This window comes from Solea solea, chromosome 7, assembly GCF_958295425.1.
Source record: "Solea solea chromosome 7, fSolSol10.1, whole genome shotgun sequence".
In the NCBI taxonomy this organism is placed as follows: Eukaryota; Metazoa; Chordata; class Actinopteri; order Pleuronectiformes; family Soleidae; genus Solea; species Solea solea.
In genome coordinates this window covers 1,679,911-1,701,192 of record NC_081140.1, presented here as the reverse complement: position 1 = coordinate 1,701,192, position 21,282 = coordinate 1,679,911, and the positions used below count along the sequence as shown (strand labels likewise).

At 39.5% G+C, this 21,282-nt stretch overlaps 3 protein-coding genes across 4 annotated transcripts; 1 reads left to right on the top strand and 2 right to left on the bottom strand.

Moving 5' to 3' along the window:
- Window positions 1–356: 356 nt before the first annotated feature.
- On the bottom strand, window positions 357–2,756 carry LOC131462452 (uncharacterized). 2 transcript variants are annotated; one of them, XM_058633694.1, is made up of 4 exons: window positions 2,568–2,756; window positions 1,980–2,172; window positions 1,377–1,434; window positions 357–1,279 (listed from the first exon to the last, which is right to left on the bottom strand). In XM_058633694.1, the coding sequence occupies exons 1-4, from the start codon at window positions 2,753–2,755 to the stop codon at window positions 627–629; spliced, it is 1,092 nt and encodes a 363-aa protein (XP_058489677.1). In that variant the 5' UTR covers window position 2,756; the 3' UTR covers window positions 357–626. The 2 variants fall into 2 exon arrangements, with proteins under 2 accessions (XP_058489677.1, XP_058489678.1); XM_058633695.1 differs by having other exon boundaries at window positions 2,025–2,172.
- Window positions 2,757–3,832: 1,076 nt separating this feature from the next.
- On the top strand, window positions 3,833–5,403 carry LOC131462816 (proline-rich protein 2-like). Its single transcript, XM_058634351.1, has 3 exons — window positions 3,833–3,836; window positions 4,148–4,597; window positions 4,838–5,403. Exons 1-3 carry the CDS (start codon window positions 3,833–3,835, stop codon window positions 5,401–5,403), a joined length of 1,020 nt encoding a protein of 339 aa, XP_058490334.1.
- A 6,824-nt stretch (window positions 5,404–12,227) lies between these two features.
- Window positions 12,228–15,517, bottom strand: LOC131462447 (extracellular calcium-sensing receptor-like). Its single transcript, XM_058633689.1, has 6 exons — window positions 15,367–15,517; window positions 14,978–15,266; window positions 14,074–14,886; window positions 13,761–13,988; window positions 13,555–13,681; window positions 12,228–13,147 (listed from the first exon to the last, which is right to left on the bottom strand). The coding sequence occupies exons 2-6, from the start codon at window positions 15,230–15,232 to the stop codon at window positions 12,228–12,230; spliced, it is 2,343 nt and encodes a 780-aa protein (XP_058489672.1). The 5' UTR covers window positions 15,233–15,266; window positions 15,367–15,517.
- Between the last annotated feature and the right edge of the window lie 5,765 nt (window positions 15,518–21,282).

Below are 21,282 nucleotides of genomic sequence, written 5' to 3'. Positions count from 1 at the left end.
TTGATCAGTTTGAAAACAAAATGTCAAAGATTTTCCTTCATTTTATCAATTTTTAAGTTTTTCCAAACTTATATTCAAAGTGTTTTGTTATTTATATTTAAGTGATTCTCCAGTGGCTTAAATGTTTCAATCATACTAACTGTGATCATGTGGTATTATTTGCTCTCCTTTAAAAAAAGCTGCTCTTCAATGTGACCATTGTCTGTTGATTGTCTGTTGATTTAAAGGTCAATTCTGAGCAGAGCAGAGGACACACAAGTATATATTACCTCCTTTTTTATTTGATATAGTTTACATTCATTCAATATCTTACAAGAAAAAAACAGTTATATTGATTTTTTGAGCCACGAGCCAAATTTTTCAAACCAAGTATTTACTCTCAAAGTGAGGTTTTATATTACTTTTTTCCATTAATGAACACATCTGAGACGTTTATTCAAATAAAGTGAAATTTGTACAAATACATTTGCAGAACAAATTTAAACAGTGGCAGATGCTTATTACTTTCAACTGCCTTGACTTCAGTGTCTGCTATTAAGAAAAACTAAATAATATAAAATATTATGTTTTTTTTTTTATATCATGACAGATTGAATGGTACACTCAAAGATGTGAGAAAAGTAAGTTCAGATGAACCTGTGAATCTTCATGACCAGAACATACTTTGTGGGCACCCTTGAATTCTGAAGACACGTTACCAGCTGCACGTGTAAATGGACACTCAAAAAATTCAGTTTCATCAGGATAAACTGCAGCAAACTGGGAAGTAAGATGAACATACAATACAACGTCACCAGCAGTTCCAACAAAGCCCGGTATCTTAATGTTGATCCAACATCTTTGTCTTCAATCCAGAGTTTCATGTTCTTGTTGAGAAACAGTAGGCTACATGTAAACCACACAAACATGACAGTAAAAGGCAGAGTCCAGAGCCGCTGCTGCAACAGACAAAGCACTTTCATCATCTTCCAGGCAACTTTGCAGGCCAGGGACACGTTTGCAGCTCTAATGAGAACATAAGAGAGACACACTGCACAAGAGATGACCACAGTGATGTAGGGCCACTCATACAGCTGCTGGATGATGACTGATGGTGAAAAACGGTGCAGTGTCATGATTAAAAGCATCATCATTGTGGAGTTACTGTCACTGCCAGGGGGAACACTGTTCGCTGATAGTATCATTCTTTTCATGTAGGTTCCAAACAGTAACACAGTTGCCAGAAAACCAGCATCCACCTTCCATGTGCTGGCGTGAGGCCGCACACTGTTCACGCTGCCTGTGACGCCATCAGCAGAAAAAAAAAGGTTTTAGCTTTTTATAAAAAACACTGAGCAATATTATCTTTGCTCCTTTTGTCTTTACATGTGTTTTACCTGCTTGTGTGAGAAATGTCTCTATGGAACACAGTGTTGCGTTGACCTTTGACATTATCTGTTGACAGAATCATTTGTTAAAACACATTTCTGCAAATACAGGTGGGTGATATGACAACATATATATTATACTATTTTAAATGTAGGTGTACAAGAATGAATTAGACAAATAAAAACATTACTCTGTTCATTCTATCTTTGAGAGATTTTTCTTTTGAATTTTCAAACAAATAAAGAACTCTTTGCTGCTCATCCATTTACATGTTCTCTATCTGACAAAGTTATATTTTTATTAAACCTCTAAGCCTAAGAAATACTTGTGTACTGACAATATATAAATTACTTTACAAAGCCCCAAAGCTGAACACTAATAATACAATAAAACACACTGATCTTCACAGAGTAATTCAAATAAGAAAAGTGAAATGCTGCATACAGCAAGTCCTGACACCAGTCTCCCTCAACACTGTGAAGACAATTGCAGAAATTAATCTTTGAGAATAGATGTGGGCGCTGCAGATGAGTTCTAATCGTATCTGTGATGAAAACACTCAAATATCTTCATACATTTAAGGTACACTTCACTTCAGCTCAGGTGCTCACTTGTGTTCTATGTGAAAGACAGCTGCTCTTTGACTGGAAACACACCCACAGCTGCTGAATATCAGATTTGCAGCTCTTTCTGTGTTGCTCCTCTTCACTCACAGCGTCCTGCACTCGCTTACAAGTGTTGACACAACCACTGACAAACATGGAAGTGCAGTCTTCTGTGATCACGTCCCTCATTCCAAGAAATCTAAATTTACAGACAATAGCTCATGATTAGAATGTACAGTTTAATGTCACATTGTCATTACACTTAATTATTATTATGCTGCATTATTTTCCCATCTGCTCACTTACAACATTCAAATCTATGGTCATTAAAATATGACACTTTCATTTTGTCCATTAGAGTAAAATGACTGAATTGTAATTGACTCATCAAAGTTCCTCTGGAGATTGTGTAATTGTCTTGTTCAGGGCCTTTAGGACCCCATGATTCATGCTGCCTCCTCACTGAGGAATCATTAAGTCACAAGCTAATTGCTGATGAATGTGTGGGAAACCACACTATAGGGTTTCTACATCCTTGACAAAAACAGATTGAGAAAAAGCAAGTCAAGTCAAGCAGTAAAGTCATTTACTCACCTCTCACATGTCACTGTCAGTTGTAATGTGTGAATAACAGCCTTTTGATATAAAGCACTTGAGCTGAAGCTCTTTGTCTCGTCATCGTTGCCGGACAGCCTGAGCTTGAGACAGTTGAGGCTGAGCCACGAGCCAGACAACACTGTCCAAGTCAACAGTGTTAAGAAGATGAATGTGAGCGTTGTCATCTCACTGCCTCTCGCCTTTGGCACTGGCGTCTTTGCTGGAAGGATGAGTTTTATAGCTTCCTCTCTGCTTCGGAACTGTAGGAGGGAACTTACTGCGCCGTTCTCAGGGGCATGTTTGTCGTTTTGTGTCGTGACGTCAGAACACAAGGATACACTTCAAATAATGACTGCTTAACTCACAGTTTGTCACTCTTCAAGATAAAATAATATTCACAAAAAAATCCAAGTTGTACAAAGTAGTTACAAAATCCTAGTCTGACTAAAACATCAGTTTTTAGTTTTCTGATGTATGAGCAGTATGAAGCAGATATACATACATTACACATTACATTTAGAGCGTCCAGTTTACCTAATCCCCAAATCTGCATGTGTTTGGACTGTGGGAGAAAAAGGGAGAAAACCACGCGCACACACACGGGGAGAACATGTGACCTCCATGCAGGCACTCACTTGTAAAACTATCATTATTATAAATTGTGTTGTTGTGAATAGTTAGTATTTAAATTCCCTTTGCTGATTGTTCCAGTCCGTTCAGTCATGACTGTACTGCACAGGCTCATCTGTTTAATGTTGTTTTTTCATTAATGAAGGCTTGATTGTAAGGATCTGTATCATAGAACACAGTTAAACATGTGATTTAAAATTTATCTCAATTTGCAAAAAGTATTTTTACATTAAAATCTTCAACGTGCTGATGATTAGACCATGGATTGATCGTCAATCCATGGTCTGGGACAGCCTTAGTCAGAAAGAAGTGTTCTTTTCAGTCTTCTTCAGGATTATTATTATTTTTTTTAACCTGTCCTGTCCAGTACCCAGGACATGTAATATGGTTGGCTGCATGCCTTGTGGTGTCGGACAGATTTGTTATGTGCAGGACGAGTCTGTGATACTCGGAACTGCAGTATTTTTATTTATTTGTTTTATGATTATGTGTTGCGGGCAGCCGGACCGGACAGGGGGACAGGGAGTGGACTGACAAGGGGAGGGGAAGTGAGCGGGGAGCAGGAAGGGAGGGGGAGTGAGAGAGAGAAAGAGAGCGAGAGAGAGAGAGCAAGGTGGACAACAGTATAATGCATGGGTTAGTACCATTGAATTGAAATTATATAAAGTAGACAGAACATACCTGATAAGACAGAACATAGACAACTTTAGCATGACATTAGTGTGTTAGTAACAGGTTAATAACATTAAACAGTTGAAATTATTTAGCGTATACAGAACAAACTTTCAGATACAGTTTATATAGTAATTGTTAACGACCACATCAAGAGAGTATGTCCGGGATTACAACAGTTATATCAGTTAAGTTCATTTATCTTAGCGTGTTAGTGTGTGTGTGTGTGTGTGTGATCGCGCATATCAGTGTATATGTGCAGGGGTTGTCATTAGGTGTGATTGGAATCTGGGTGGGGGACCGTGCCAATGTCCTGCCAGTCCCCAGCGACGGGCCAAACACATCCATCCCACAGGGGGCCAGTCGGAGGAGTGCGGGGACTGTGTGGCCCCACCCAGGGCCGACCCGAGGGAGCCGGCGGCGACAAGACCACGGACAGAGGCCGAGCCACCCCACACCCAGGCAGGCTGCAGAGGCCCAGGGTCCCCGCACCCAGAGCCAACCAGTGCCCGAGGGCAGGGCCCTCCACCGGGGGGAGCAGAGCCCCCCCCAGACCGCCGGCCAGATACCCAACACAGTCACCCCCACCGCCCCCCAGAAGCCGACCGCATGCCCCCTAGCCCAGGGAGGGACAAGCGGAGGCCCACGTAGGGACACCAGCCAAGGGGGCCCCCAGAGACGGAAGAGAGGCAGACCCCCGAGCCGGTCCAGGGCAGATTCCCCAGGTAGAGGCAAAGCCAGTGGTCCAAGGACCCGCCGCGCCCAACCCCGCGGTGCCCCGGAGAGGGGTCCCCCAACACATCCCCACATCCCCTGCCAAGAACGGAACAACCCGTCCAGGCTAGGGACACACCATGGCACCCCATGAGTGCCGCCGGGGCGGAGGACCAGATACCCCCACACCCGACCGGAAGGTAGGCCCCCGGTGAGCACACCACCCCCGACAAGGCCGGACCCACACCCAGGCCACCACGGCATTCCCAACGGCAGCAATCCCCAGACCCCGGCCCCACCCACAGCCGCCCAGGGACAGTCCAGACCAGGCCCACGCCCCACCCCATCTCCCACCCCAAAGGTCCCCAAAGCAAGGTGCCCCCCGTGTGCCCCAGAGCGCAGCAGGGGCACAGCAGCACGCACCTCCCCGCCACCCCGGAGGGCAGATCCCAGGGGGGATCACCCCCCCCCCCCCCCCGCTAGGGGCCAACTCCACCCCCCAGTGCCCCACGGGCCCCAGCGTGCAGAGACCCAGAGCCCCTACCCCCACCCGCAGCACGGCGCCAGCCCAGCCCGAGCCCACGGACCACCCCCCCCAACCTCCACGGGCCCCCAGGCTAAGGTGGCAGCCCCCCCACAGATCCACCCCAACTCCCGCAGGGCAGACCCACAGCCACCGAGGGACGGTAGACCCAGGGCCACCAACCCACACAGACCACCAGACAACCCCGGCACCCCAGATGCACGGCCCGCAGCACCACAGACCGACCAGGGAAGACACAGTCACCAACCCACACTAGGAAATATAATCAATTAGAGGTGTCCAGGTCAAATCAAAGATAGGTAATGGTTTCTTTATGGAAGCAGACATTCTCTCCATAGAGATGTGATCTAAAATTTAATTTCTGTATTGGTTTAAACTTAAGTTTTTCTTGTTTATCGGGGATAGGGGGATAGTTTTCTTGGCGATGATTAGGCTAGTGATTAATATGTGAGATTTTTCCATGTCTATATGTATTCCGTTTAAATCACCCAGTATGCATAGCGTGGGGGAAGGTGGTATGGTGTATTTGAGACATGCTGAGAGGTCCTCGCATACCCTACACCAGAATGTATACACTGGTGTGCATAGCCATATAGCATGCATGTAGCTATCTGCTGTGTTTTCGTTGCAGTTTGTGCAGTTATTTGATTGTGAGAACCCCATTCTGAACATCCTTTGTCCTGTGTAGTGTGTTCTGTGTAAGATTTTGTATTGTATTAGTTGTAGGTCTGGATTTTTTATCATTTTGAATGTGTTAGATGATATCTGTAACCAGAAATTTTCATCTAGGCTGATGGATAGGTCTGCCTCCCATTTTGTGGTTGGTAAAGAGATTGTACAATCGTTTTTAGTCAATAGTGCATGTGTTTTAGACACCACTTTGGGAGACTTGGGTTTTGGAGATTTGGGTTTAGAAATTGTTTGATCATTGGAGGTAGTTCTAGATCCAATTTACTGGTTTTAAACCTCATCTGGATTACAGATTTTATTTGTAGATAATCAAAGGATGTGTTGCTGTTAATGCCATATTGTTCCACTAAGTTCTGAAATGGAATGAATTTGTTATCTTTGATAATTTGTTCCAGGTGCCTTATACCTTTTTCTTGCCATGATTTGAGTTTTAGTGTTGTTTTATTCCGTAGTATGTCTGGATTACTCCAGATTGGGGTATATTTACATGGGATATGCGAGGACCCAGTGAGTTTGATGAATTCCCACCAGGCTGACAGGGAGGTATTTATATTTATGCTTTTAAAGCACTGATTCCGTTTGATGGTTTTGCTTATAAATGGCGAATCGGAGATTTTAATTTATTTACAGAGTGTTTGTTCAATGTCTAGCCACAGACTGTCCAGTGGTTTGAGTTGAAACCATTTTTGGACATAGTGAAGCTTATTTGCAAGAAAGTAGTTCCAGACCACCATACGCTTTTGCTTTTTGGAGTGTTTTTAAACTGATGCATGCTGGTTTGGTTTTCCAGAGGAATTTTGTGGTGGCAGAGTCTCAGGATTTAAACCAGATTGGTGAGGGTTTAGTTGGGATCATTGAGAAGAGGTAATTGATATTTGGTAAGATCATCATTTTCCTGGTGTTAACTCTTCCCATAAGTGATATAGTTAAGGAATTCCATCGTAGGAGGTCATCCTCTATTGATTTAAGTAGTGGAGTATAGTTTAATTGTGCTAGATCTGACAGCCTGGAGGAAAAATGTACACCCAAATATCTAATGTTTCCAGATTTCAGAGGATAGGATGGTGATGATTTGAAGTCATGGTTGATTGATAGGAGGATCGATTTTGCCCAGTTTATCGAGTAATCTGATATGGCTGAGAATTTATTAAGAAGTGCAATAGTCTCGGAAAGAGAGCTTTGTGAGTCTTGGAGGAAAAGTAATACATCATCAGCATAGAGGCTTATTTTGTGATGTAGTTTTGTTGTTTGAATAACTTTGATATTTTTGTTTGTGCGAATAGCCGCTGCGAGTGGTTCAATAAAGATGGCAAATAGTGATGGGGAGAGTGGACAGCCTTGTCTGGTGCCTCTCTGGAGAGTGAAGCTTGGAGAAGTTTGATCATTTGTTCTGACAGAGGCACTGGGTGAACTGTATAACATTTTGATCCAGGAGATGAATTTTTCTCCGAATCCAAATTTTTCCATTGTGGTAGGAAAGTAGGAATTTCCAGTTTACTCTATCAAATGCTTTTTCTGCATCTAGTGAAACCACTGCTGCTCTAAATGTATTGATTGTGCAGTAGTCTATTATATTTACTAATCTGTGTGTATTATTAGTTGAATGTCTATCCTTAATGAATCCTGTCTGATCTGGGTGAATTATGAAGGGGGTGATTTTTTCCAGTCTCCTTGCTAAGGCTTTGCAGATGATTTTAAGATCTACGTTTATGAGTGAGATGGGGCGATAGCTGGATGGGAGTGACGGGTCTTTCTCAGGTTTGAGGTGGAGAAAGATATGTGCTGTATTTCTGTGTGTGGGGAGAGTGTTACTTTCCTTGATTTTTATTATCATTTTATAGAATGTTGGTGCTAGTATGGACCAGAATGTTTTGTAGAATTCCACTGGGAATCCGTCTGGTCCTGGGGCTTTCCTGTTTGGCATATGGTGTAGGGCCTCATTTAGTTCAGCTATTGTGATATGGGACTCCATAGACTTAACCTGTTCATTATTAAGGTTTGGTAGATCTATGGAGTTTAAAAATCTGTTTATGTCTGTACTTGATGAGTTATTGTTTGATGAGTATAAGTTTTTATAGAAATCTCTAAAAATGTTGTTTATTTCTTCCGGTGCATGGGTTAGTTTACCGTCTGAGTCTTTTATGGAGTGGATAGTTGTTTTTTCCTTGTTTAATTTAAGTTGGTTAGCTAGGTATTTACTGGATTTATTGTTATGTTCAAAGTTTTCCAAGCGTAAAAAAAAAGTTGGATTGCTTTTTCCTTTCTATTATTCTGTTTAATTCAAGTTTTAATTTTCTTACATTATTCCCCAAGTTCTCATCTAAGGATGCAGCAGAGGCAGTTTCTAATGTTTTTATTTAATGTTGTAGTTCTAATTCCAGTAGGTTTTCTTTCTTCTTTTTAAATGAGGAGTATGAGATTATTCTACCCCTCATAACTGCTTTTGCTGCCTCCCAGAGGACACCTGGTTGTGTTCCTGGCAGGTCGTTTGTTTCTAGAAATATTAACCATTCTTTTTCAAAGTATTTGAAGAAATTTGGATCATCTAGTAATGACGTATTAAATGTCCAGTTTCTGATTGGTGGTGTGATGGCCATATTAGTTATCTTTAGTGAAACTGGTGCATGGTCACTAATGGTGATAGGGTGAATCAAAGCGTCTGTGACGTCTGATTTGTGTCCTGTATCCTCCCTGCCATTGTTGTTTAACAGCACGACGGTGACTAGGTAGCTGTCACGTGACCTGAGGACGGACGCTCAGTTGAGTGAATCCTGAACTAATCATTTCTGTTTCCTGTCCTGCTGAGCTTATGCAGCTGCCTGCCACTGTGTGGTGAAGGAAGGTACTGCATGAAAATTAACGAACGAACCACTCAGTTGAGTGAGTCCTGAATTAATCATTTCTGTTTCCTGTCCTGCTGACTGAACTTATGCAGCTGCCTGCCATGTGGCGAAGGAAGGTACTGCATGAAAATGAACGAATCACTCACTGAGACAACTCATTACTCCCGAGATTAGTTCATATTGAACTAATCGTTCACGAATGAAACATCACTAGCAGACCATTTTCACCTTTCGTACACGTTACAAATTCAGTGTGCCCACATTTGAAACCATACCTGATCCTCCAAAATGCATGTTATGAATTCAAAGTACTCTTTTTTTCTAGCATAAATGCAAGAGAATTAAAATTTTACCAGACGATGATCTTTGCAATTGAGGAAATAAACCAGAATCCTTCAATTCTTCCTATCCTTATCTGTCCTTTTGTTTGTGAGCAAAACTCAAAAAGTTTAGAATTTGATCGTCTGGGGATGTAGATTGTGGCTCCAGGAAAAAAATATCATATTTGGAAACACATCTGAATTTTGGTTGTTGACATTCGAGGCGTCACAATTCTCCAAATCCTCTATTCAATTGGATTTCCAATGTCGTGATAGCTCATATAATTTTTTAATTCACATTTTGATTGTCTTCATGGTGTCATGAGTGATATCATTTACCACACTAAGGTCTTATTGTCAAATTTAAATGATTAATTAACAATATGAATGTAACAATAACCAGTCAATTGTAAACTGACTGCACTGACACTGTGGGGAACTGAGCAACTCTGTGGAATGTCATCATTTTAAATTTACCAATATCAGCATGGTGGAAAGACATAAAGAGGTGGCCTGAAAATAATTCCAGGTAATATGCTGCGAAAAAGCAGTTTGATTGACTTCGATCCCTGAGTCTGCTGCTCTGTTTTAACTTGACTATTGGCGCATTTCCACCGGCTCACCACGGCACGGTTTAAGTAGTGTTTCCAGTAGCATATTACCTGGTACCAGGTACTATTTTTAGTACCTGGTACCAGGTACTATTTTTAGTACCTGGTACCAGGTACTAAAAATAGTACCTGGTACCAGGTACTATTTTTAGTACCTGGTACCAGGTACTATTTTTAGTACCTGCTCAGGCCAGGTTCCAAAAGTGTGCTGAGTAGGTAACTATGGTGGTCAGACTGCCAGCCACTGGCCAGAGTCCTGTCACAGGAAGAGACGTCCCACACACAAATCAAGCCGAACAGCGCCGAACTGTAGATCAGTTAAAACTACTTAAGAATCCTAAAAACGTGGGTTAATCTCCAACCTCTACATTTAACAGAGTCTGTTAAAGTGGAGTGGTGAATTTAGGGACAACGCAGACGATCGCGAGCGACATCACAGACCTCTGCCGCTGTATTCTGTGGAGTAGGAGGCTGTACTCCGGAGACATGTGGACAGAACTCAAGCCGAACAGTAGATCAGTTAAAACTACTCAACAATCCGAAAAATGTGGGTAAATCTCCAACAACTACAGGAGTCTGGTGTAAAGTCACTAGTCACTTGTGTGTGTGTGTGTGTGTGTGTGTGTGTGTCGCCCACGTTAAGTAGGTACTTTTTTGTAGTGGAGCAACCTAATCGTGTTGTGCTGTGCCAAGGCGAGTACAGCCGGTGGAAATACGCCATAAATTCCATGTTGCACATCTTCCTGTGACAGTGTAGAGGCTGTCTTCCTCTTCATCGTGTCTTCATCTGCTCATTCACTGGCCAGTCATCTCAGTGTCATCCGATCCATCATTCTTCCTCTTTTCAAATAGGCAGCCATCACCCTCACCAGTGTCTGCTGAGGCCAGAATCCTTCATTCTCATTATGGACAGTTGTCCATTATAAAAATATGAAGCAATACCATGATACAGTTTACCGAAGGTGATTGATGAGAGCAAAATAACAGGGAAGGTCAAGAGGGATCAAAACAAACCCTTAATCAATTTAAGTTTAACACATACATGTTATGACAGAGTAGTTAATGAGTAAAGCTCCAACGTTTACGCTTGAACAAATGTGCCATCTGTTATTCCCAGTGAAGCTGAATGTAACATGGGAACGTGGAGCCTGTGGCACTTTTCCCACAGGAGTATTAAACACATGGGTACTCATTTATTTTATTTTGTTTTTCCTTCAGTGTTGTTTTTTTGTGTGAATCTGTAACTTATTTACAATTTGTTGCATCAGAGTTTATCTGAAATTCGACCCTTAACCCTTAATTTTTTTACTTTTTTCCCTATAAATGTCAGGGGAATTGTGAGACTGCTTTCAGGGCTTCTTATGTAATTTAATCAAAAATATTATGTCTTAATAAATCTTTCCTCCTCGTAAGCACGTCATGCTGTGTACAATTATATTGTCTTCAATTTATTATTTGACCTCATAATAACCTATTCTTGGCCTGCACAGATAGAGTGATTAAAAACTGCATGTGTGCATCCGGTTAGTGAACACTATATTTCCCTTTCACCCTCCTTATGTTAATCATTATCATCTAAGGTTAACAAACATTGGTGTTGATTAATATTATGGATATCACAAAAGGACCAGAGATATTTTGTAATTTTGGTCACCAATGATTAAAGGTGCTGACAATTCAGGAGCCTTTTTCTTTTTTTTAGAAAAGTGACGGCTGAAATCGTAAATAAGTAAATAAATAAATAAGGACACAGTGAATGTAGACTAATTTTTGTTTTTTTAGAATATTTTTGGGGGATGGGACGATAACAGGTCTTTCAAAGCAACTCCACTGAAACATTCACTCCACAGCTAAAGGAGGATTTCTTCCTGCTTTGCTCACTGTTCACTTGTACATCAGCCCCTTGAATAAATAATAGATTCACAAAAGTTACAAGCTTACATCACGCACAGCTAAGGCTAAATCTGGATTATCTTGATCTGCATACATTGTGTTACCTGTTTAGATAAAGTGGTTACATGCATGACTGTTTTCATGTGTTAAAGCGCTATAAAAATCGGACCTATTATTATTATTATTATTATTATTATTATTGTTTTCATGTAACTTTATCAACCCTGCTTGATTTGAGCCATTTCCAAATATAACAGGTTCTTGCTCGACCGATGTCACAGCCTCACGCCACATTTCTGTAGTTCCTGATTAATCAGAGACATCTACATCATCTGTTTGATGAAGGTAACATTGTTCTCAGTACGTTGTTTTCCATTCCCTCCCTGGAGGAGATAATAGTTTATTCATAAACACATAAATGCGATTTCAGACTAATATTAACACTAGTACTAATATCACAGTTAAACTTGCTTTATAATTCTCGCACACAGATTTCTCCTTGTATTAAATATCTGAGCAATGACCATTGACAATGTACAGAGTATTAGGGTCAAACAAAATACTTGGAAAAAATATGCATAAGAGCACAATAATAAAAATATATGAACACATTTAATGGAAACATTACAGAATTACTAGAAACAAAAATTGAAGATTTATTCACAAAAAAATAGGAGCAAATGATTATAAAGTTTATACAGTATAGTCAAACAACTATAATGACTAAATAATGACAGTGCTTAATAATGAATATCATGATTAGATGTTTTCCCCATTATGTGTTTCTTGGTGTTATGTTCGGGCCTAAACAATATCACAAAACATTTTGGAGCAAATATGCAGAAGAGAAGTCCATAACTAGAGGCTAAAATAGCAAATATCTCCACAGCCACGGTGAATTTTCCAGGTGAGCTGACATAAGCTGGAATAAATGTGATCCAGACTGCACAGAATATTAACATGCTGAACGTGATGAACTTAGCTTCGTTAAAATGATCTGGTAACTTTCGAGCCAAAAAGGCGAGAACAAAACATAACAAAGCTAAGAGTCCTATGTATCCTAACACAGCCCAGAAGCCCACAGGTGAACCCAGAGCACACTCTAAGATGATTCTGTCCTCATACAGCAGCAGGTTTTTCAAAGGATAAGGAGGTTGGATCGTTAGCCACAGAATACAAATTAAAACCTGTATGAGAGTGAAAGCCAGAACACTGAATCTCTGCTGTGCAGGTCCAAACCATTTCATCACATTATTGCCTGGAAGTGTCGCTTTAAAAGCCATTAAAACAACTATGGTTTTCCCCAGAACACAAGAGATACAGAGGACAAAGGTGATGCCGAATGCAGTGTGCCGCAGCATGCAGGACCACTGAGACGGCCGGCCGATGAAGGTCAAAGAACACAGGAAACACAGAGTCAAGGAGAAGAGCAGCAGAAAGCTCAGCTCAGAGTTGTTGGCTCGTACTAACGGCGTTTCTTTGTGACAGTAGAAAACAAGTGTCGTCATCAAAGTTAAAAAAACACCCAATAATGAAAATACAACTAACAGTGTTCCAAGGAGTTCATGATATGACAGGAACTCTTTTGTTTTGGGGATGCAGACATCTCTTTGCTTATTGGACCAGAACTCCAGTGGGCATTTGATGCAGCCCACTGAATCTGCAAAAAAACAAAAACAACAACAATCTGTTGTCATTTCAAAGCTTGACATTGTATATACACCAAATATTAATACTGTTATTTTCTGCAGTAGAGAACAACAAAGGTTCCCCAAATAAAAATTATCCAAAAACATCAAGGTGCAAAGCTGGACACAAGAAATGTAGGACAACATTGAAGTTAACAGATAACATGAAAATCAAAATAGTTTGTCCCTAATGCCAATGAAAAATAATAACTTCTTATAATCTGAATCTTGATCAAAATATTTGTGACTTTTTCAGCTATAACTGCAAATGTGGTGCTTAGAATTTAATACTATTTACACTATTTATTAACTTCTCAAGAGAATATTTTATATTGTTAATTTGAATTTGAATACAAAATACAAGGACACAGTTATTTACCTGTTATATTACTGATTTCACCTGCTGGACAGGGAACACAGTCATAACAACAGACTGCTCTTCCTTTCTGAAGGACTTTATAAGTTCCTTGAACACAGCTCTCAGTGCAGACAGACACGGGCGCCTTCTGCACATAAAACACACAAATGTCAACATCCATTGAACGTTTTTTCGAGCAATATTCAGGAAACCATTCTTCATTTTACCTCAGTCTGTCCATTTCCCCAGACAACTGGGATGTTATTCATTATAAACTGATGACTCACTGGAAGAGAAGCATCATAAAGACCAACTGTTACTCCTGTCATGGTTCCCTTGTTTTTCAGTTGTAAATTAATGAGTTCATATCTCGCTGGTGAGTCGCCATTGTCGTCAAAATAAACTCTTTCCCCTTCCTCAGTGGTAAAATTCACAGTGCTGAGATACTGCACGACCTGTATTTGACACATTACACAGCAATTACATGACAGATGTCTTTTTGAATTTCTTCCCTGTCACTCTTTACTGTTGGTTCCTCACCTGCCAAGGCTGAATGTGTTTTATATCTGCACACGTTCCAGATGCAAAGGGCCCCTTACCGTGTTCACATTTCATCAGGTTGTCAAGAGCGTGAGCCACTGCATAGACTGACTTGTACACATTGTTAGTAAATCTCAGCTCAGACACATCCGTGAATTGTGATTCTACATTTTCTAAGCTCTCAGAGCCACTGCATGGTTTTCTTTGTGTGTCCGCAGTTTCATTCAGTGAGCAGTCAAACGTGTCCTCCCAGAAATCTCTGACAAACTGACTGTCAGGAAAGTGTGAGGGGTGGAGCTGCCTCAGGTGCCTCTCCAGCCCTGGGATCTCAGCTCGGCTGACAGTGAAGCCGAGTGAACCCAGCAGGACGCTGTGTCCCTCGATGTCAGTCAGAGAATTATCTGTGATCCAGGCATCACTGCCAACCCACTGCAGTCCTGTGATATTCTCTTTGTACAATGCTGTTGCCAGCAACTTGACTTCTCTGTGAGACATAAAAGCCACAATGACTCTGGAATCAGCTTGTTTAATAATGTTTATTATTCTTTGGAGACGATCAGGTGGATCTGACGATGAGAATGATTCTGAATACTCGATGCAAATTCCATATTCTTGCGCAGCTTGGATAAATGCAGCTATGCCACTGTGGCCATATTCGTTATCGACAGCCACTGCTCCAATCCAAGTCCAACTGAAGAATTTGACGAGCTTTGCCAGTGCTCTGCTCTGATAGTAGTCACTGGGAATTGTTCTGAAGAAGGTGGGATACTCTTCCCTGTTGCTCAGACAGGAGCATGTGGCAAAATGACTTATCTGCAATGAGATATACATCAAATGCTTAAGTATACAGAAGCCCAGTGAACACAATATTACATACTTAGATGTCTATATTTGTGATACTTACCACAGGTATATGAAACCTTCCAACAACTCTTTCAAATGCAATAGTTGGTGTTGATCCCGAATGTCCCAGGATAGCTAGAACTGTCTCAGCATCAGTGCAGACATCATCGCTGATTTCTCCCTTTATTCCACTCACCAGTGCCAGGGCGGCTCTCAGTATGTCCATGCTTCCACAGTTATCATATATCTTGTATCCGAGCTGAACATTAGGCATCATTTCAGGATTGTGGTTGATCTCGTTTATAGCAAAGATCATTGCTTGAGCAAATTTGAATTCTCTAAAATTAAAGCTGATATGGTGAAAAAAGTGAAGATCGTGTCTCAGTGTGTTACTGGCTTAAATACAAAATGTGTTCATCGTCAACAACATACCACAAATACAATACCTACTTTTTACACTTTCGTACTCCGGGAATGATCTGAAATGTGTTAGATACATAATCCTGCCCCGTGTGAAATGAAAAAATGCCTCCTATAATGAGGTCGCCATCCTGAGCCAGTTCAGGTGGTTGTGGTGAGCCCTGGAGTCGACACACACACTCTCCCTGTACAATGAGACGAACCACGAGTAGCAGCCTGAAAAAAAGCATAGCTCTGCTCCGCTGCAGGTCAACCAGCCTGACATCTCACTGCAGCACTTTATACACATTTAAAAACAAGGAGGAGCTCTAAAGTGAAGCCTCATGAGATGAAACTGTAATGTTCTTGTTTGTGAGATTGTAGGTTTTATCATTTAATTGCACCGTGATAACGTTGAAATCAGAGAGTAATTGTGTATTTACTTACTTCATCATTCAGAAAGGCTTATATGACTCTTCTTTCACATATATCATTAATAGATGTCACCTAAATATACTGTTCATATTTCCATATACATTTTAGAGTTCAGTTAAACAGAATTATAGAAAAGAACAGAAACAAACAAAAAACTAGTTGTCACCTAATTACATTCAGAATGAGTTTGGTGTTGTCTTCCCCATCATATTCTTCTTCGTATTCTTCTCTGCTTTCAATAAGATAATGCAGCTTTTTGGGATAAAAATCCAAAACTTGAAGCCAGAATAGCAAATATTTCTACAACAACACTGAACTTTCCAGGAGAGCTGACATAGGCTGCGATAAAAGTGACTTGGTTTTGTCACTGAGACAAGCACAGGTTTCAAAGTGTCTGATCTGAAAGAAAACATGAGGTTAGGGGGCATGCAGCCTGTTGCAGTCGCTCCTGTGGTTATTCCTCTCTAACTTAAGCCATCATCTTTAATATTTTACTTAGTCAACCTGTGCACTCTAGGAAAATGTGGATAGAGAGAATTCTGGTCTTTTTTTTGCCGTGGAAGTACTTCTTCCACTCTGGGTCAGGGTTAGGTGGTCAGAGGAGACTTATGAGACATTACAGGGCTGCTTTGATGTGACGGACTGGCAGGCACTCTTTGAACCACATTGAGAGGACATTGATGATCACAAACTACATCACCTTCTGTGACTCCAGTGTCGCAACCAGGACTATTTATTGTTACTCCAACAACAAGCCGTGGGTGACAAAGGACATCAAAGCCATCCCCCATGACAAGAAGAGGGCCTTCAAAGCTGGTAACAGGGAGGAGGTGAGAACAATCCAGGGGCAACTGAAGGCGAAAATCAGGGAGGCTAAGGAGGAATACAGGAAGAAGTTACTGGAGTATCCCAGCTCTGCCACATCATCATCTTTGAGTTCAATAGATAGTGATTTTCTTTACAAGGTACAGTCTCTGCCAGGGTGCCCCCACTGCCCTCCTGGCAGTCTCTCTCCCAGAAACCTTTGATTAAAAAATAATCTAAACTGCTGATATTGGCCTTTTTCACAGCAAAGCTCAGTGAACCTCCCGACACACTGAAGCTGGTGGGAGTGACAAGACTGTCAGCAGTGATCCAGGCCTCCACACCAATGAACTGACAGAATGTAATGTGCAGACTCAGTCGCTTCAAAAGGTTGTTCTTCTCTATGTGGGCCAGGAAACCCACAATGAGTGCCTAACCTTTCCACCACTTTCATCAGATTTCTCTGTTTCCCCACACACACACACACACACACACACACCTCCCTCTGGCTGCAGCAAGAAAGATGGCCATGTCGTTGCTGCCATAATCACTGTCACTGTTGACTGCCCCGACCCACGTCCAACCAAAGTGTTTGACCGGCTGAGTAAGGGCTCTGCTTTGATAGAGGTCACTGGCAATGGAGGCACTTCCTGCTGCTTAAACACTCACTGAAGTAGCTGAATGACTTATCTGACCATTTACAAGAAGGGAGAGAGAAAGAGAGAGAGAGAGAGAGAGAGAGAGAGGTTGAAGAGTTTACTCAAAATACACAAAATAACCCCTACAGACACTTCTGGTCCTGTAGTACATGACAGTATTATTGTTGAAGAAGATTCAGACTTGCCAATGATCACATGACCAGCTGATTTAACTAAGCTCATCAGGGCCATCACTGCACGCACCAAGGACAGTGCTGAGCCACAGTTGTCATAAATATGGTATCCAATAATACATTTCGAAGAACAAAGTCAGTTTGTTAATTTCATTTCATTTCTTCTATTGCAAATAGGCAATTCTGTAACAAAAAGATCAACATAGAATCCATCCATCCATCCATCCATCATCTACCGCTTTATGCTCCACCAGAGGGTCGCAGGGGGTGCTGTGCCAATCTCAGCTACATCGGGCGATAGGCGGGGTACACCCTGGACAGTTCGCCAGTCCATCGCAGGGCCACACACAGATAGAGACAAACAACCATTCACTCTCACACTCACTCCTATGGTCAATTTAGAGTGTCCAATTTACCTTATCCCCACATTGCATGTTTTTGGACTGTGGGAGGAAGCCGGAGAACCCGGAGAGAACCCACGCACACACGGGGAGAACATGCAAACTCCATGCAGAAAGGCCCTTGTTCTAACCGGGGCTCGAACCCGGGTCTTCTCAACATAGAATCTTGTGTTCAAAATCATTTAAGTCCAGTTTCAGAATAACATTTACACACAACGGTTTGTAGAGTTTTGAAATAAAATTCTGAAGCTGGAATTGAATTTTGCAGATTGTTCCATGACCAAAGTGCAGCCGTTTCACCAAGTTCTGAGTGGATTTGGGAACTGTGAAGAGGAAGAGATATGATGAGCGGGACATGAGGCCACACAGATAATAGATAATCCTGTAAATCTTTAACCTCAGTGAAGACCAAGGGAGCATATTTGACATGTATGTCCATCATCGTCTCTTCTTAGATGTATAAACATAAACATCTTCTGGGCTTTTGAGCTGAGATTATCTTTGACTATTATAAGGATTATTTATATACTGAATCACTACACCTTATAACTCGTAGTGACATCAATATGTCAAACTAAATGAGCCAGTGATGAGTGAGCATAATTAATGCTGTTCAAGTTTATTTTGAATAATATAGAATTGATTTATCACAAAGGGCTTTCTGAGATCAATGAAAAGGTCAAACAAACATGAACATACATCTAATAATATAATTACTATTTTAAAATGATTTTTTTTTTCCTCAGTGTAGCATCTTTTTTATGGAGCTCTGTATTTGGATATATTAATTAAAGTTAAACTTTTGACAACTAATCAAAACAAACACACCTGCTTTAACAAGGCAGTGGACTGTGTGATATTTAATTTGATGTTATTGTTATTTTTCAGCCAAAGGGAATATTAATATGGAGCTGATTTGCCTGTTAGGCCTCTTTTAATTAAAAAGGTGTGTGTGTCTCTGTCTCTGGGGGCTTTGTCATTTGGGAGCGGCTTTAATTTGAAAGAATGATGTGAAGAACAGTGATTAACACCTTAGGCTTGTCCAACTTCATAATAACAAGAATAATAATTCCTAACTGTGTCAACTTTGTTTCTTTAGAAATATTGCATCAGGATTTCATCAGATCTGTTTGTGAGACATTGATGAGAATACTTTGCTTTACCTTAACTTAACTTAAGTTTAGTTCTATTTATTGAAAGTCACCATTAGTTATTATTATTATCTTTATTATTATTATTATTATTATTATTATTATATTATTAGTATTATTATTATTATTATTGTTGTTATTATTATATTATTATAACGATGATGATGATAATAATAATAATAATAATAATAATAGTAATAATATTAACTTTAGTTAGTCACTATTAGTTACTTCCTGAGATCTACAATCATAAAAATATAAAGATATAAACATATATACGAGCACAAGTCAAGTGCAGTCAAATGTATAGAAACATAAAATATCAATAACATAAATGAAGACAGTATATAGATAGATTCTCATGCATATATTGATTATATATTGTACAGATAATGTATGGATGAAATGTTGTATAGATGTAACATATAGATGATGTTGTATACATGTAATGTTGTATAGGTGTAATGTTGTATCGATGATATTGAATAGATGAAATGTTGTATAGTTGAAATTTATAGATGAAATGTTGTATAGATGAAATGTTGTATAGGTGTAATGTTGTATCGATGAAATGTTGTATAGGTGTAATGTTGTATCGATGATATTAAATAGATGAAATGTTGTATAGTTGAAATGTATAGATAAAATGTTGTATAGATGAAATGTTGTATAGGTGTAATGTTGTATAGACGTAATGTTGTATAGATGAAATGTTGTATAGGTGTAATGTTGTATGGATGATATTAAATAGATCAAATGTTGTATAGTTGAATTGTATAGTTGAATTGTATAGATGAAATGTTGTATAGATTAAATATTGTATAGATTAAATGTTTTATAGATTAAATGTTTTATAGATGTATAGATGAAATGTTGAATAGATTAAATGTTTTATAGATGTATAGATGAAATGTTGTATAGATGCAATGTTGTATAAATGAAATGTAAGGATGAAATGTTGTGTAGATGAAATGTTGTATAGATGCAATGTTGTATAAATTAAATGTAAGGATGAAATGTTGTGTAGATAAAATGTTGTATAGATGTAATGTTGTATAGATGTTGTTTAGATGTTAAACGTGTGAACATTTCACCACTGAATTAACGTTGATCTCCTGTGTTGTAGTTGCAGTTTTCTTCACCGGACAGCAGAGGCCAGTATTGGTGACTTTATGAAGAACATAACTGTTACTGCTGTGTTGAAAACACAATATAAAGTGATATTTATTTATTGTTATTGTTATTATCCAGACAGTGAGAACTGGTAACAGATAAAACAAATGCTTATCATATTATGAGAGAGGTATATTATTTATTATTTCTTTCTTGTTTCTTGTGATTGTGTCAGTGGTTTATGTGATGTGCTATTTTAAAATTGCCCTGTGAATCCAAAAATGAATTTTCACATCTGTGCACATTAAAGATTATTATTATTATTGTTATTATTATTATTATCATTATTATTATTATTATTATTATTATTATTCATTATTATAACAATAATAATGATAGCAATAATAATCATAATCATAATAATAATGTTGTTGTTGTTATTATTATACACAACCACAGAATTTTCTTTGTGACTTTAAGTGCAACTGTACCATGGACAACACTAACATCTCTTGGCAAAGATTATACAACAACCAAAAGTTTCCAAAATGATAAGACATGATGATTATGATGATGATGATGATGATGATGACTATGAAATGAAAAGACTTAAAGCAGTATACACAAAATAAATAATAAAATAATATTAAAAAAATAAATAAACACTTCAAATGTGATAGTGTCCTGTCCCGCAAACCTGATTCACATGAAAGGGTCGTTAACAGGCTTCTGCAGAACTTGTTGATGAACTGAACATTTGATCAGTTGTGTTAGAGCAGACAAAACGTCTAAGACATGCAGGACAGGTACATAAAACTATGAAGGTGTGTAGAACTTAAAACTCTATGAGATAATAGTGAAAATGTGAAAGAACCACCTCAGTATTGATTAGTTTGATCAGAACTTCCTGAAGAACTTGTTTTAATTCTTTTGAAACAAAGTTTAGATCTAAAATGTATTTTATTTCATTGATGTTTAACAAGTTTATTTTAGTTGAAGTTTCTGTGTTGACGTCGCTGACTCTTTAACTTGAAAGTGGAGTTTCCACAGTAACATGAGAATGATATGATTGTCGTTGGTGTAGCTGAACTGTCACACTTTGACTATGACTATTGATTTAATTATTGTGTGATTATTAGTGTGAGTGAATTGATTGAATGATTGTGCTGCAGTGTTCATTGTATTCATTGTTTTGGAAGAGTTGGGAAGGCCTCTAATTAAATGTCAGATT